The sequence below is a fragment of the Mytilus trossulus genome, chromosome 14, assembly GCF_036588685.1.
Source record: "Mytilus trossulus isolate FHL-02 chromosome 14, PNRI_Mtr1.1.1.hap1, whole genome shotgun sequence".
NCBI classification, from domain to species: Eukaryota; Metazoa; Mollusca; class Bivalvia; order Mytilida; family Mytilidae; genus Mytilus; species Mytilus trossulus.
In genome coordinates, this window is record NC_086386.1 from 40861396 (window position 1) to 40880371 (window position 18976).

At 30.9% G+C, this 18976-nt stretch overlaps 1 protein-coding gene across 6 annotated transcripts in view; it reads left to right on the forward strand.

The window, feature by feature from the left end:
* Positions 1-18976, forward strand: part of LOC134695662 (protein diaphanous homolog 2-like) — a 48678-nt gene that overhangs the window by 23305 nt on the left and 6397 nt on the right. For all 6 annotated transcript variants that reach the window (XM_063557001.1, XM_063557003.1, XM_063557000.1 and 3 more), the window contains 13 exons: positions 541-659; positions 1783-1952; positions 6050-6451; positions 7154-7265; positions 8535-8630; positions 9002-9198; positions 11574-11660; positions 12594-12746; positions 13054-13183; positions 14037-14159; positions 14659-14825; positions 15265-15400; positions 15977-16093. In XM_063557001.1, coding sequence (XP_063413071.1) covers positions 541-659; positions 1783-1952; positions 6050-6451; positions 7154-7265; positions 8535-8630; positions 9002-9198; positions 11574-11660; positions 12594-12746; positions 13054-13183; positions 14037-14159; positions 14659-14825; positions 15265-15400; positions 15977-16093 — 2009 coding nt within the window. The remainder of the gene's footprint in view (positions 1-540; positions 660-1782; positions 1953-6049; positions 6452-7153; positions 7266-8534; positions 8631-9001; positions 9199-11573; positions 11661-12593; positions 12747-13053; positions 13184-14036; positions 14160-14658; positions 14826-15264; positions 15401-15976; positions 16094-18976) is intronic.

An 18976-nucleotide genomic window follows, 5' to 3' on the forward strand; every position in this document is an offset into this window, starting at 1 on the left:
TCGAATTGTGACTGTTAAAGTCGAGTTTGTGAGTCCAACGACACCCCCCTTTGGAAATTCCTGGCTACGGGCCTTCTAACTCATGGTCTTAATTTATTGAGGGGGGGGGGGGTAATTTTCATAAAATTTTGACAAAATATTTATTTTGACCCTTTGACATAAATATGAAAAATTTCAAGATAAACAACGATTTTTATCGGAAATTTTTTGTTTGAAATAGGTAAATAGCAGTTTGACATACATTAATTTTGATCATTGAACAGCTTAATATTTTCTTCAAAATAAAACTTAGTTTATTAATGAAAAATTTACAAGATAGATATTACAATGTTCAATGTTACATAAAGTTCAAATATGGGATTCGGAAACAAGTTGGAACTTGATTAAAATGTTCAGCTGATTTTTACAGAGTTGTCTACCTTTAACAAATTTTGAAACTGTAACTTGACAAAAAGTAAAACAAAGAATAAACATCTTAGAAATCAGAAAATGTATTTTATGTATTTATTCATCACCTAAATGCACTTTTTATGTTTTCAGACCTCAATATTATAAGTTAATAGAAGAATGTATAACACAGATAGTTTTACATAAGAATGGAACAGACCCAGATTTCAGACACACAAAGAGATTTGATATAGATGTAGAACCTTTACTTAGTAAGTCTTCATGTAGTTGGTAAATCAGTATTTAATTGTTTTGGAATTGTATTATCTCATACTTCATGTTTATAATGAAAATTTATTACAATAGAAAAACTTAACAGATCGTTATTGTTATGAATGTTGATGTTGAATAAATGTTAAAAAACTCATTATAGATACCAGACTTAAAATTGTGTACCCCATGTATATATTGAAATGAGTAAAACAACTCAGGGCTGTTCCAGAAAATACTATGTCCCCCCCAGGGAAGTCAATTTTTTTAAATATTATGTGGGTGGTTGTATTTGAAATACCAAAATGCAAAGGGAGTGTTGTTCTAATTAAATCTTATTTCTGTGGGTGGTGGGGGTTAAAAAAAAAGTGCCGTCCCTGGGGGGGGGGGGGCATAGTATTTTCTGAAACAGCCCTCAGGAAAGCCCCAAAAGATAAAGTTAAAAAAAGGACACCTGAAATAAGAGAGATAACAAATAACCCCTTAAACAATACAACAAAACTTTGACATTTGTAGGTCAAATATACATCATACAGTCTTCAATGGCTGACAAGATATGCATACTTTGTATTAACTTTAAATCATCAAGTTGATTGAATTTACAAAAACATAGATTAGACACTAACAAAAAAATCTTTAAAAAAAGGATAGAAAACTGTGTTTAAACAGTAACAATTACAGATAAGATTTCTGATATAGAAAACAGCATAGAAAAAATGCATGATGAATTTAAGTCCAGAAACAAGTATTTTACTCTACAATATCAATTCAAGACAATAAAACACACATTTTTATTGCTAATCTTGTACTGTAGAGATAAGAAGAGAACTATACACTGTAGACTTCATGAATGGTAAAGATGTAAATGAATACAGATAACTGTACCATCTTCAACAATGAACAAAATCCATATCTTTATAAGCTATAAAGAATAACAAAATTATAACTGTGGATTCATTATTTTTTCTTGGTTACTTTATTTTTGTTAATTTCTTTGAGGCAATACATGAATTTAAATGTTCAACATCAAAATTAATTTTAGAAGTCATGAAACCTTACACTCTTTAATTATTTTCAAACTTGTAATTATCTTAAAAAATATCTTTACATTGTTTCTTTTAACAGGTTCATTACATGAAAAATCCCGAGTAGAAGATGCAGAAGTCAGCATTGTAGAAATAAGTTCAAAATTAGAGACAGCCATTACTGCAAAACAGGAATCAGAAGCTAAAGCAATGACCTTGGAAGAAAAAGTGAAGAAATATGAGGATGAACTCACTGTCATGAAAGAAAAAGTAAGGCATTGCGTCAGAATATCTTAGATGTATATCATAAGTGCTTTTCCATTAAAATGTATGTGGGAGGGTAGGAAGGGACTTTTCAAAATATCCCTAAATCCAATAACCAATCTTTAGATAATTTAGCACAATGATAATGAAAGGCATACTGTAAAAAGACCCATGACTTAAACTTCCCTTCCTACCTTCCCACATACATTTTAATGGAATAGTCTTAACTTTTTTATTTTATTTCCTTTTTTAACAAATCTGTATCATAATATAGCAAGCACCTCAAGTTTTGGTGAAATTCCATTCATTTATATAAATATAGAGTGGATGGATGATTTTTTTTTGGTTCTAATACTGTAGTGATTGGAGCATTTAAACAACTTATCAATGCAGATTCTTTCTATGCATCTAGTCCTTTCTTTTCTAGCAAAGTTCAATGTGATTTATAGTACATGATTTTTTTTGGTGAATGTGTTGATGTATTTATATTTGAAAAATTCCAAGTTTGGCCAAATAGGGTTGTTAATCTTTTTTTTACTTACACCCCATATTTTTTAACAATTTTCACATGTATGCATACACTAGGGCAATGCATACAATGCACAAGATTGTATAGACAGTGCAGCATTATTTCAATGCACAAAATTGGATAGATATTACAGCATGAATATCTTGATGCTCAAATAAAGCTGTCATTAAACTAAACCCAAATTTTAAGTTAATTTTTCACACTTGTGATGATTGTCCACTTTCAGTACCAAATCTTGATGCATTGTTTGATAACTTTCAAGAAATTTTTAAGCAGCTATTTAATTCTGATTTAACAGGAAAAAATGTTTTTAATGAACACTGCCGCTGGCAATAAGTCAGGCTTTAGCACTATGGATAGTATGCCAGCTGGTCAAGATCAGGTATCGCGTGGTCACATATTTTATGGTAGAATTTAATCCCATCATGCTTGCCAGTAAGACCCCTCTATCTTACACATAATTTCTTGCAAATTATTAATTATATTCAAATTTTTAGAATTTTGACAAAGTTCACTTTTGAAAGAAACTGCTTTAATGAAACAGTTAGAGCTGGTTGATATAATCTAGCTCTATCGATCAGCTCTCTGGATTTCTTTGTTTAGTACTAGGTAACTTGGAAAATCAATCCTAAAAAAATTTGCAAGAAATTTTGTAAAAAGTAGAGCTGTCATTACTTTTAAATCTGTTTAAGCTATTAAACATCATGGGCATCAATCATTTTTATATTTTCTAACTTTGGGTCTCACAGTTTTATATAAACCTTTTACTTTTTATATACAATGTAAATTACTTCTGTATTTATATATACAATGAATGTATATGTACATGACTTCTGTCTACATTGAAAACTGTGAAACTGAATGGTTTTGAAAGTTCTATTCATTTGAATTGAATAGTTGAGAATGATTTTGTGAAGGTATTCCCCAGAAAGCCAAGATTAATTTGAATTTGGTTGAAATTTAATAAATCCATAATATGGAATAAAAAAGCAAGTGTGTTAACTAACTTATACAAAGATGAGTGGTAACTTGATTTTAATTAGAAATGTTTTTCTTTGAGAGAAAATATTATTTGTAAATACATGTCTATTAATTTTTTTCCAGTACTGACAATGACTAGATGTTAAAGAAATCTAGAAATTTTCAAAGGGGTGGGCCCGCACCATTCATGCTTAAGTTATTCCCTTAATAATCAACCAAATTTGTTCCCAAAACGAGTGTCCTGTGCCCCCTGGAACCCCTTTAAATCAGCCTCTGCCCCATATAATTTGTAAGATAATAATTTGAATTTCACTTATCATTGTTTTGTTAATCTACACAATAAGCCAGAAATGTAGAATCTTTAACACAGTTACTGACTTAGATAAATTGTAGTTGTAGAATTAGGAGGTGGTAATTCTGTCTTGAAACCTTCATAGCATACAACAAAACTGCTTTAAATAGTTGACTATGATATCATCTGACATTCTGATATCTGGATAATCTCCCTGCACAGATAATGGGTTTTCCTTGATTGACTCTGATTAGGTCAAAGATTATAGGTCACACTATGCAAAAGTTTGTTTGAATTTCACATCATTTTGTTATGCCCCGTTTATTATGCCTCTTTTTAATGCTCCATTTATGGGGCATTTTGTTCTCTAGTATGTGCATCCTTTAGTTTTTCCATTCGTTCTTTCGTCTGTCCATCTGTCCTTCGCATGCTTCAGGTTAAAATTTATGGTCAAGGTAGTTTTTGATGAAGTGGAAGTCCAATCAACTTGAAACTTAGTACACATGCTCCCTTTGATATGATGTTTCTAATTTTAATGCCAAATTAGTGTTTTGACTCCAATTTTACATTCCACTGAACACAGAAAATTATAGTGCAAGTGGTGCAAACATGTACTATGGACACATTCTTGCTTTGAATTATTTTTGTTGGAAATTATATCAAACTGATATTTTACATAAAATGGATCCAAGTATTTATGAACTGGTTGCCAAAACCTCTCAGTGTACCTATAGTCGCCGTCAGCTGAAATTCGTAGCGGTTATTGGTAAAAATAATCTAAACTATCAACCGCGTTCTCTCGAGATATAGTTTTTCTCATTCCATTCATAAATCGCGTAAAGAAAAACCACTACTGACCTACCTTTTAAGTGATCGCACTGTAATAATCCTGACCTTCATATTTTCCAGAATGTTTTCCATTGTAAATCCGCCATCTTCGTTTCTATGAGGATCATTTGTTTACATGTGAAATTCGTCATTTACGCAGTTTCCTGAAATGTTCTTTTCATTGATGTGATACGGTTTCCCGCGCTTTATGCAAATGTTAAGAAATTGAACTCCAGGGGAACACTTCCGGAAAAAACAATGGCGGATTCCAACATTCAAAATAGTCTTGGAAAATGTGAAGGTCAGGATTATCACAGTGCAATCACTTAAAAGGTAGGTCAGTAGTGGTTTTTCTTTTTGCGATTTATGAATGGAATGTGAAAAACTATATCTCGAGTGAACGTGGTTGATAGTTTAGATTATTTTAACTGATAACCGCTACGAATTTCAGCTGACGGCGACTTGCCAAATTTTTGAAAAAGAATTCTACTTTTTTCCCATGCTTTCTTTAATCCACACATATCTATTATTTAATACCTTTTCACAACTTTAAAATTTTTGAATATTCCTAGGTGTTGGATAGTTTTAACTCACACTTCCACTCAAGATTCTTTTTTCAATTCTCACTCTTATCATGCATTATCACTATGATCATTGTATTTTAAGTACATTGCAATACATTTAAAGGGTTAACAGTATGCTGTGAATATGTGGTTTGGTAGTCTTGAGAAAAGTATGATGTGTGGATTTTTTGGGTTTGAGCTTTTTTTCAAGTTTAAAATTAATATATTTCTTAAAATAATATTTTCATGAAAATAACTCAAACTAAACAAGACATAACATATTATTCATAAATTTAATGGATTTAATTATTCATAAAATAATTAACATATATGTAGTTTGTAAAATAAATGACAGTTCATTAATTCTGTATGAAAACAAAACTTCTTTTACTCTAGCAAAAGAAATATAAATGGATTTTTTTCAGTTGTTTTCCAAATCTTTATATTTAAATATATAATTGAGACAAAAGCTGGCCAAAAAATTTACAAGGTAAAATTTGACTGTTCTGTTAATTTGGAAACAAAGTTATTTACATGGAATACAACCATAGGAAATTTTATCTGCAAGACAATGAAGACAAAAGCTTACAATAAAAACATGTAAATAAAACAGAAAAACTTAGAAAAATAGCATAAGAAATACTGTTTACAAAAATCCACATTTTTAATAAAAATGTCTAAATCAAATCTAATGAATCAGTCAAATTATCAAATAGTGAAAAGAATGATAAACATAGATGAAATAGATAAATTATGAACAGGATATACTATAAATTTTTGGGAAGATTTAAAAGTTATTATGTTTAAAATGTATGATTATTAATTTCATTTACTACTAATCATTTTTATTTCTAATATAAGTTTCTAATTACATGTTTGGTTAATTGAATGTATTTTCTTCTCCTTTCAGATAAAACTGGGTATTGGTGCTCAGATCCAGTCTACAGGAGCAGCAGGTGGAGGAGGAGGGCCGCCACCACCACCCCCACCTCCAGGAGGAGGGGCTATTCCACCTCCACCACCGCCGCCCCCACCACCACCAGGGGGCGGTGGAGGACCTCCCCCTCCTCCTCCGCCACCACCTCCACCAGGGTTTGGTGGTGGTCCCCCGCCACCCCCTCCCCCACCATTCCCAGGGGGAGGAGTACCACCCCCTCCTCCCCCACCAGGAGGACCAGGATTTCCAGGAGCACCACCTCCACCTCCAGGATTTATGAGTCCACCTGCAGCGCCATCAACTAGTCTTCCATATGGTATAAAGAAGAAGAAATATCAACCTCCAATGCAGACCAAACGACTCAACTGGAATCAGGTAAAATTTCATTATGAAAGTACTAAATATAGTATTCAGGACCTGTAATGGTTTACTTTTCACATATTGTCACTTGGATGGAGAGCTGTCTCATTGGCACTCATGCCATATTGTCTTATATCGAATTAAGATTTTTGGTACCAGATGTGAGAGAATGTTTAAATTTTTTACATAATCTTGTTTAATTTTTTAACAACAATTTTTATTAAAGTCTCCATTATATGATCTACACACAACAAGAACAAACAAGAAGAAAAAAATCTCACAAAACTAGCGATTTTAGAGTACTTGGACAGTATTAAACTGAAATATAGCCTAATTTTATATGAAAAGTACAAACTCTATAAAACAACATCACCATGTATATGAATACGGTTGTGATTTCTGGTTCGTAATTAGATTTCTACAAAACCTACAGTATTGGCTTTGCTCATTGTTGAAGGCCATAGGTGATCATAGTTGTTAATTTCTGTGTCATTTTGCTCTCTTGTATAATGTTGTCTCATTGGCAATCATACCACATCTTCTCTTTAATATAAACGTGTACAAGGTGTACCTGAAATTGCTTACAAGATGATAATAGAGGCAGTAGGATATTATATTCCTTACACTGTCTGGAATATATTTACTTTTTCAATGTTTACATACAGGTATTTACAGTAGATTATTATCATTTACTGGTAACATATTTTATTATTTTAGGTACAAGCCAAAAAATTAGAAAAAGATTCATTTTGGGTCCAAGTTCGTGAAGATCAGTATGAGGATGAATCTTTATTTCAAGGTCTCATTGAAAATTTTGGAGTTACTAAAGGTAAATAGATTTATGACTTATGAAGCACATCAACAAATGACAGCCACTCAATATTATTACAGCCGATTGCATTGAGTGTGTAGACCAAGGTTATATATTCAATTTGGTTAGCTTGCTTGCTAGCTGAACCTTGAATCATTTAGGTTTGGTAAACTACCCTCATTAAAGAGAAGACTAGTCCAACATATAACCAACGTATCTGTCTGTAGGACTAGACTACTTTAATTTGAAAGCAGGGTAGTTTACCTAACCTAATGACTTAACGGTTCAGCTAGCAAGCAAGCTAACCAAACATACTACCTTTACTTACACACTCAATGCAATAGGCTGTAAATTAAAGAAAAGGCTGTCATTTTTCATACCTTTGAAGATTACTTACTTTAATTATATTTACAGATCAGTTTTTAGGGGTGTGAGTTTATGATTTATGTTCTCAGAAAAAAGAATAGATTTTAAACATATGATCGACATTTACAGATGTCGAAAACAAAAGTGTAAAGGGTTTTTCTTAATGTATCTGAAAATTTAAAAAAATTTGAACCAACCATTTCATCAGAAAAAAATCAAAGGTTATATAGCAGTTTGACAAACACTAATTTTGATCATTGGGAAGCTTTATGTTTCCTTAAATCAAAAAAAATAATGCATATGTTTTTTATAACTCAATAGATAGTTTTCATTATAAAACTTATGTACATATACTTTTTTCTGAAGTAAAATCTTTAATTTGTTCATATTTAGAAGAAGTTTTCTTTATTTTAATTGCTTCCTTCCAGGAAGCATTTTCCCCGGCATATTTTCCGTATGCAAAGTGATCTCAGTGTGACCCATCTCGTAAAAATGCGGTGATCACAATACGCACGGATGTCCTTAAAATAAACTATTATCTGAATTTAAATGTTAAACACATGCTCAATTTCCATGCTTTTTGTTGATATTTTGTCTATTGTTGACAAACAGGTGACAATCTTTAAACTTAGGCTTATAACACAAACTTTAATTACTTGCCATATTTTAACAACAACACTAACTGATTGAAAAAAAATTTGACAATTATACGAAATTTACACGAAAAAAAGTGATAAATTTCATGCACAAAAGACTCAGTTTATGATTTTTGTATGCATTGGTTTAAGAATTGGAAGAACATTATTTTTCACCGGTCACTCATTTTTTATGACTTTAACAACGTTTCCCTGATTTAACAGAGTTATCTCCCTGTAATGTTAAGAAAATTTGTTTTACTATTTATGATATTATTTTTTTCAGCAAAAATTATGAATACCTCAGAAGCAGCAGAAAAGAAACCTACAAAAAAGGCTAAAGAGTTGAAAGTACTTGATCCTAAAGCAGCTCAGAATTTGTGTAAGCTTTTAATGATTTTAAATTCTAGGTTAAACAGGTGAAACTTGATCTTTTGAAAAAATGATGAGAAGCTTTGATTCTTTAATGTAAAACATGAAAGTGAAGATCTTTCTTTTTAGTCCATTTAAGATATGATCTAAAAAAATAAGAAATCTATGTTTATCAAACATCTGAAAAAAATTATACTTTTTTTGTAGATTACAGCGATTACAATAAAAGGACTTTTCTGTGACAGAAAAAATGAAAGCAAGGACTGCAAATTTTACATTTACTCAAATTCTACATTTACTCAACAATTCTGCACAACTCCTTAAGTATTGAAAAGTTGTTGATCCTAAATATAGATTGCAGATTTTGTAATTTTTTTCCAGCTATTTTATTAGGATCCATCAAGGTCCCATATCCAGAAATTAAACGTAGAATTGTAGAAGTTGATGAAGAAAAGTTGTCGTCTTCTATATTAGAAAGTTTGATACGATACATGCCAGAGCCTGAGCAGATGAAACAGTTAGAGAAATTACAGGATCAGTACAATGATTTATCAGAACCAGAACAGTTCTCTGTCACGGTGAGTTAAAAAGAGGCAGTTGTTGTCTAATGGGAAAACACATGACATAAATGTACAAATACATGTCATATATATCATGTATATACTAAGCTAAGTCATGACATAAATGTACAAATTAAAGGTGTGACATAAATGTAAAAAAAATATAACTAATGTTCAGATTTAGCAGAACCAGAACAGTTTTCTGTCACTGTGAGTTATAAAGAGGCAGATGTTGTGTAATGAGAAAAGACATGACTTAAATGTACAAATACATGACATAAATATAACAGGACATGACATAAATGTACAAATACCTGACCAAAATATAACAGGACATGACATAAATGTACAAATATCTGACCAAAATACAACAGGACATGACATAAATGTACAAATACCTGACAAAATTATAACAGGACATGACACAAATGTACGAATATCTGACCAAAATATAACAGGACATGATATAAATGTACTAATACATTACAAAAATACAACAGGACATGACATAAATGTACAAATACCTGACCAAAATATAACAGGACATGCCATACATGCACAAATACCTGACAAAAATATAACTGGACATGCCATACATGTACAAATACCTGACAAAAATATAACAGGACATGACATACATGTACAAATACCTGACAAAAATATAACAGGACATGACATAAATGTACAAATGCATGACAAAAATACAACAGGACAAATACCTGACAAAAATATAACTGGACATGACATAAATGTACAAATACCTGATATAAATTTACCAAATCATGACAAATGTACAAAGAATAATATTAATGTACAAAGATATGACGTTAATGTACAACCGCATGCCATTACTGTACAGAGACATGTCATAAATTTACAAAGAAATGACATAAATTTACAAAGTTGTGTCATAAATTTACAGACTAATGTGTGGGAAAAAGTTGGTTGATTATATAAGGAATCACTGAAGCATGACTGAAGTGCCCCCCTCCCTATTTTAGGTCTGTCGGGGGGCCCCCTGATGAAAAGTTCTGGATCCCCCACTGATTACAATAGAAAAAAAAGTATGTAGGACAATTAAGTTTATGACAAAAATCTTTACATGCATTTGACCAAATACAAAGCACATTGCTTTCATTGCTGTTCGTCATCTGAAAGTCACAATGATTTTCTAATTTTGTTGTTTTTCCTATTCAATGATATGAAGAAACCTCTTGATCTTGTCAAAATGATACATACAGTCGACTCTCGTTATCTCGAAGTCAGCCAGACCGGAGAAATATTTCGAGATACACATAGTTCGACTCAAACGAAAACCGGAAGTTTGACTGAACAAGGGACACAACTCTTGCTTAGCATGGTAAAGCTAAAATAAATCCGGGTCAATATGGGAAGGGGATCGATATTCTGGTATCAGATCGATGTATTTGTATGTCATGGTCTTTCGTTATTATAATTAAATTGTTTTACTTATTCAATTGTTTCAGTTACAATTGTTTCCTATGGTTTTTATTCGAGAGAGTAATTTCCAATCGATAGTTTCGTTATTCAGGTCGTTTAAAGTTGACAAAATTGTTTATTCTCGGATACAAAAGACTTTAGAAAATTTATATTCCTCTTCATTTTGTTGTATCTCACTCTTTCTTTTAATAAAAGAAAATACAACAAGATTAAAGACGCCGATTGAGTAGTTTTTAGGTGATCATCAACGGAAGTCATAATCCTTACTAAATACACACCCAAGCTCGTTAGTGTAAATCACAATTAATTGTTTTGTAAACATTTTAAATACTTTTTCATGAACATTAACAATGTATCACTAATTATTTATAAAAATTCTATAAAAGATAATCTTAGGTAAACACTCGTGGAAATAGCATGTCATAAATCAATACAGTGGTCAGTGACTTGAAATTTAATTACACATGTATTGTCAGATGAACTCTTCAATCCATTTAAATGCCAGAGGTCATGTTTTGACATATGTGTATTAGTTCAAGATAAATAATGAATTTTGAAGGCCTTTGTTCACCTTGGGATCGTAAATTTAGTTCGACTCAACCGAAATTTCGACACATCCAATTTCGACTCATCAGGAGTCGAATAACATACATTGTACTTATATCTATTCTTTATAGGCATATTAATAAAATATAAATCTTCACCTGCTGTGATCTTTGCAGATGTTTTTTTTTTAGGGGGGATGGAATGAGGTCTTTTCAAAACGGAGCATTTTGTAGACATTTAATTTTGCACAAAAGATATGTTACTGTGACATTTCGTTTCTGTGTTATCTTTAAATTCTTAAGCGTCACAGCCGTGCAAGGAAAGATAAGTATATTTTCAATCAGCATTTTCAAGTCTGTTATATGATTTATATATGTTTATTACAGATGTGTGGTATAAAGAGAGTTACACCTAGATTAAATTCAATGTTGTTTAAAATGCAGTTTCCAGACATGGTGCAAGATATTAAACCAGTAAGTTTGTTCTCTATGTCGTTCAACATATGGTATGAATTATTGAAATTGAAGAAGGGGCATTAGTCCTAATTTTATGTGTTTGTCAATATTTTAATTTTGAATGTAACACGTCTTCTGATTGGCTGAAAGACCATTGGTGGTTTATACCTCCCACTTGTCATTGAACTCTGATGGATAGTTGTCTCATTGGCAATCATACCACATCTTCTTATTTTTATGAGAAAAATAACTATATTTTCTATTCTATATTTTATTTACATCTCACCTTTTGCATACAATTAAACCATACAATCATAGAAGATACATTTCATTTATGCATACACCAATCTATACAATTTTATGAGAGATGACAACAACTAAAGAACATGTACATATATTCATTAAGAATTAAGTGCATGAGCATAATAATGATATAAATATGGTAGAAACATGAATTTTCGTGGGGTTAAAATTTCGTGGTTTTGTCTCTATATAAGATTTCATGGGGATTTAATTTCGTGGTTTCCAGTAAATGGAAGTGATATTAATGTAGGTTAAATTTTCGTGGGGGTTTTAATTTCGTGGATATATTCTTTCCACGAAATAAACGAAATTAAATCCTCCACGAAAATTTCTGCTTTTACAGTATACAACATAATTTTGATACTATTTACAATATAAAACTTTTTGTGTCTGTTAAAATACTGTGGATTCATTGTTATTAGTTTGATTCCAATTTTGGTGGATTTTGTGGTTACCAAAGAACCATGAATTCCAATGTCCAAAGAATTCCCAATTTGCTTCAGAAATTTATTCAGACTTTGGCCAAACCAAGAAATTGAGTATCCGCGAAAATTCAAAATCTTGTATCCACGAAAATAAATGAATCCACAGTATGGCTGAAATATTTCTATAATTAACATACAATTTGTATTTCCTGTTATATTTTAGAATTTAGTATCAGCCATAGAGGCATGTGAAGAAGTAAAGAATAGCACTAAATTCTCAAAGTTATTAGAACTTATATTGTTAATGGGAAACTTTCTCAACGCTGGATCTCGTAACGCTCAGTCTGTAGGATTTGAAATAAGTTTTCTTCCCAAGGTAAGTGAAGTATTAATGTTTAAAAGTTTGATTTCTTTGAATGACTTTTTTAAGTCAACATATATATATATTTCTGTTACTTGTTCATTTGTTGTTCCATAGATTTTGGGGTTCTGTTTTCTTTTTTGAAATGTATTTTAATACAAACAGTTTTTGTCTAAATGCATTTGTGGAGCAAACAAAACATGAAACCAGAATAATATATTTGAAAGGGATAGGAATTAGCTACAAGATGAATCAATATTATCTAAAAGAATGCTGTTTAATTATATGTTAATAATCAATTTTGCCATCAACTCTTTTTCAGTTGGCAAATACTAAAGCTCAAGATGGTAAAACAACACTGGTACATTTCATAGCCAATATTGTGGAGCAAAAATACCCAGAATTAGTGGGATTCTTAGATGAATTTACACATTTAGATAAGGCAGCAAGAGGTTAGTAACTTAAAGTATTCAACAGCTGCAACCTTTTACATGTGATGATTTAGTATAATTCATAACCTAAGGGAATTCTACAGTGACTAAATTTCAGTCGTATAACAAAGATTGGGCACCTTGTTTTTCTAAACTTCACAGCTTGTATAGAACAACAACACGTCCATTGTCATGGAATTTTGATTCAGAAGAAAATGGTTTACATCCCATTGTTACACTATATTATTAAATAAAGGATACAAATCTCCAAAAATAGTCATATTGTTGTGAAAGGGGTTTAAAGGTTAATAGATATTTTGGCCAGTCACAAGCTATAATATCAGGACTGCACGACTTCCATGTAAAACTTATGTTAGAAGACGACTTGATATTGAGGCATATCATAAGCCAAAGAATAAGACTGCATGACTGCCATGTTTTTAGATTACAATGAAAACACCCTGTATCACAATCCAGAAGCTAACATTTTCGCTATATACATTCCATTAGGTAAAATTATGTTTGGAGTGTGACAGAACCTAATACTGTAAACCAACTTATTTTCGCAAATACTTGATTTCGCGTTTGGTCCTATCTAGGCCACTTCACGGCTATTTAATTTCGCGATTTTCTAATTTACTTGAGATGTTTAAATAAGAAAAGATTCAAGTGATACATATTTGCGACCATTAAAAATCGCATTATTTTTCTACTCGCGAAAGTCCCGAAAATAAATCACTTGCGAAAATAAGTTGGTTTTCAGTATTCACTAAATTTTTCGTAGTATAAGATAAACACAACTTTTTATCAGAGAATGTTCTACCTTATTCAGTATCTGTCATCTTGATTAAAAAAAATCTTTCTGTTTTTTCAGTCTCAGAAGAAACAGTGACAAAGAATCTGAAGAGTATGGAGAAACAATTAAAACAGTTGGAAACAGATATAAAAAATATCAGTAAAAATAATGTGGATGGGGATCGCTTTGCTGAAGTTATGAACATATCCTTATATTAACTATATTCAGCCAGCTGAAGCCAGCCTTTTGGTGCAGTTTTTTTCTAGCTTTCTTAAAATTTCTTTTAAAGATCCATTGTTGGCCTTGGGCTTCTCTTTGGTCGGGGTGTCTCTTTGACACATTCCCCGTTTCCATTCTCAATTTTATTAGCTTAAATGGTTTTTTATTCAGTTATTCTGTGTATTTGTTCTATAGGTTGTTCTTAAACTTAGTTGGAATAGGAGATGTGGTATATTACCAATGACTCGAATGAGACAACTATCCATCAGAGTCCATATGGTGTGAATATGAGCTGCTTCATAAGTCTGTCTATCTTTGTTTACATTTGTATGTAATTTGTTTAAGTGCAAAAAAAAAAGGGTCTTCATTATACTTGGTACAATACAAACTAGTGAGGCACAGATGAACCTATTTAAATTCAAGATTATTAAATTACAATGTCATGTCTATAAATAGCAAAGATTTTTCCTTGACTATTTTTACTCCTTTATAACATCAGCAAAAGACCAGGCTGATGTATTAAGTGGTATGCAGAAAAAGATGGAATCTTTATACAAGGAAATGGGAAAGTTCTACGCATTTGATTACAAGAAATACAGTTTTGAAGAGTTCTTCCAGGATATAAAAGCATTCCGAGATAGCTTTAGTGTAAGTAGTAATGTTTCAAGTGTTCTTGAAAAGAAATTTTGAATTACTGGACTTTTGGACTGAAAATGTGTCAGGCAAAATCAAGTTTTGATCAGCTTTAAATTATTATTCTATTAAAAGAATTTACATTTTGACCACGATGGTATCAATACATGTCAGACATTTCAAATGTTACAGGCTTACTCTTTCTGTCGAGCCTGCAAAATTTATTTCGCAAAAGCGAGACATAGCATTCCTTCGTCGTAAATAGAATTAGTATGCAGTTATACTTTCAAATTCGTGGTTTATATTTACTCACAATTTAGCAATTCTAAAAGTTAATACCATTCGGCTTTCTTATCTTAGCTGACAACTTACTTTTGACATTCACGGAAGTGTTTTAAAAGCTTCCTTTATTATGCAAATTGAAGTTAATATAAACTCTTGTTTTTTTCTTCAGAATGCAATGAAGGAGAATGCTAAGATGAGAGAGACAGAAGAGAAGATCAGACGAGCGAAGGAAGCAAAGGATAGAGCACAGAAAGATAAGGCAGCCAAGATTGCTAGAAAGAAGGCTATTGTGGATATGACTATGGGTATGATTGAAATTGTCAATAGAAAAGATTATCATAAGACTGATCAGAGGCAGATTTAGAGGGGCGGGGGCTTTTTAGGAAAAAAATGGTTGCTTATATAGGGAATCACTGAAACGTGACTAGAGCGGGCCCCTACTTATGAAAATTTCTAGATCCGCCAGTGCTGATGATTTTATTTGACAGTCTTAAGACATCATATATTTCTTCAAATTCATTATTATTAGTGGGATGCTAATTTCTTGGATAACAAGGGTTAAGATTACCCATGAATTTAAATGTTTACTGATTTACAAATATTCAATAGGCTAATATTTAAACTTTGGCAAAAACCTTGAAACCAAAAATATTCATGGAAATACATTTTTTTTCAGTCGTCAAAAAATTAAATTAAAATAAAACAGCAATTTTTTTCTGAGATCTTATTAAATTCAATAAACTTGACTAATTGAAAACAAAACATTGAAGAAAAGATCAGCTGATTTTTAAATCCAAAGTTGTAATGTATTGCAACTAGAAAAAAAAATTATATTATATTTTGACTTTTATATTGCAACCAGATATTTGTTTGTCTTGTAGAAGGAGACCAGGAAGGTGTTATGGATAATTTGTTAGAAGCCTTGAAGACTGGTTCTGCCTTTAATAATGTTAGAGAAAAACGTGACCGGAAACAAAGGACGCCTAGAGCGGCAGGAGGTAATGTCATTGAAATAGTCATTATTATAAGAAACTCAATTGATTTTAAATCTTCATTGATGTTTCCCATCTCTAAAACTCCTACTAGGTTTTTTTCCATATACTATCAATTGATACTGATCCCTAACACACTAAATGTTTAAATTGTTCAATTTGATTGAAAATGTTTTTTTTACAAATAAAATTTTACAAGAAGAATTGATTTTGAGGGACGTTGGTAGATAATATAAGTAGCTTAACCCTATAGTTCAAGTATATGTTGATGTGAGTTGAATGGAAAAAAAGAAAATATCCTCGACACTGGACTAAACCAAAAGAAAGGATTAGGATTCTCATGCTGTTTTGTTTTTAATCACAAAGTCACAGATGGCGCTTTCAACACAAATCCCTTTAAATGTCCAGTAATAAGCCTCCTTTTTATTGCTAATATTTTATTTTATGTGGATAGATATTTTTTATGATCATTCATCAAACCATTGGAAGAAAACTTTGAAATTTCAGTGATTTCAGAAAAAATTAAATGTCTGTACGGGAATAGGATTTTTTTTTATAAAAAAGTAGTGGAATGCATTTTATGAATCCCAACCCCCTTTTTTCATAGCAGAACCATCAATGCATATTCAAGCATAGAAAAATTACAGTGAAATAACTACAATAATTTTAATCAGTTGTATTTTTTTTTTTCAATCTGAAAGTGAGGCGTCCAAAAATAATAGTTACAGAGCTATAGGTATACATGTATTCAAACAATATACTAATTTTATGGAGCATGAAACCAATACTTAAAAATTATGGAATTGATCATGTAAAAGTACTTTCCTTTGAGAAATTTGTCTCAAATATAATATAGATTAAAATTATATTTATTCAGATTCTTTATGGTGTCTACAGCAATAGGATGTTGCAATTTTCTCTGTACACATTATTCTCTTTATCTGTGATACATTCTAATAAAAACTGATATTCATCTTCAATATAATTATAGCTACACTTGTACACATGTATTAGTTTGTCTATCATATATATGTTAAAGATCCTATCTCACTTCTCTTGTGCCATTTCATATCTCTGTTGTTTTATAATTATAAAATGCTGTTCAATAAATATAAATGGAAACAATTTTTTTTTTGATGGAGAAATAAGTCATAGCTACAATTTCTCAAGAAAGACTTCAAGGTGCCTGTCTCCGATGAGAAATTTTGTTTATAATATTTTCAAGGGATTTTCATTTTAGATATAATGTCACTTTTTATTTAAAAGGACAAGATATATTTTATTATCTGGCCTATTTTGGAAAAATGTATTGAAGTACTTCATGAGCAAAGGAAGATTTCTCTCCCTTAAATCTTCCAGATAGTTTTTATCTGCCTAATACATTATACTTGTTATACTGAAGATAATTTTGATAGATTGCTTAATTTTCTTCAAATGGTTTGGAAAAAAAGGGCACAAAATATAAATTAGAATAATCACAAGTAATACAGTAATGTGTTTGTGTATAACTCAACATTAGAAATACTGGAGACTTTTGTTTACTTTTACTGACATGAAACAATGAACGGAAAACTTCAAATAGTTAAAGCCACTTCAGCACTATTTTGCTATGTCATGTGGTCAAATTGGTTAAGGAAGCCTATATGCACAGAAAATATTACCATCTTCAGAACAAAATTTAAGAGTGGAGTCTAGTGCATCTACCACATGATGTATTAATACTCAAGAACTCAACGTTGAATGGCTAGTAATACAGTAATGTAACTTCTTATATCAATTGGCACCGTCAGATCTAGGGGCACACAGATCAAATGAACAATTGATCACCATGATGTAATAAAACAACTACAAATAACTTACAATTGACCAAAACTTCAGTAAACCATACTGATAGAAACAATTATTAATATGTATTATAATCTGTATAAATCTATGTCTTTATTTAGTAGAGACGACTTGGCTTATAAATATATCTGTACTAGTAGTTGCACAGTATACATACTTTGTACTAGTAGTTGCACAGTATACATACTTTGTACTAGTAGTTGCACAGTATACATACTTTCAAGCTGATCATACACTTGGCTTTTTTCATGCTTCATTGAACAGGACATTCCCGTGAGATCAATCATGGTAATACTAGAGTGGTTTGGATATGAATTCCTTTACCTGTTTTTAACAAAAGAAGATCATTTCGTGAAAAATGTTTTAATGATTTTATTAATAATTCATAGGTTTTTTTTTAGTAAGAAGTTAAGTATATTAAGATTTGTAGATAGAAATTTTGTCTGAAGTTTTGCCTATTTGAAAATTTAAAGGACAAGGTGAAGGGCTGTCATTTTGGCTGTATTAAACCTGAAAAAATTAAGTTTTAAATTTAAAGGAATAACAGAACATGGACACATTCTCCAAGCTGTCATATGACAATCATGACAATGGAGGTCACAATATTTTAGGGGGGAAAAAAAATTAGAAAATTAGAAAATAATTAAGATATATATATATATCTTTATTCTCGTAAACCAAAGTACAATGGTACAGAGACAGCTTCTTATGTTTTATTCAAAACTTTTTTGATAGTTTAATAAGTATTTTGGACATAATAGTTTAGCATATTATATATTTATAATTGGGGAAAATAATGTTTCAAAGGGTTTTTTTTAAAAACAAAAATAATAAAAAAAAGAAATATTTCACTTAAAATATTGCATGTTCCTTTTTCAAAAGTTTGAAATGATCTTCACTTGTAAAAAGACATCTGACTGAACCCATGGTTTTGGGATATTTAAATATCAAAATTGACCAAATGATATCCAACTGCTTTTAATGCATCATACATGTATGTCATAAACTCAGGGATAGTGAACAAACAGTTCCTGTATAATCAAA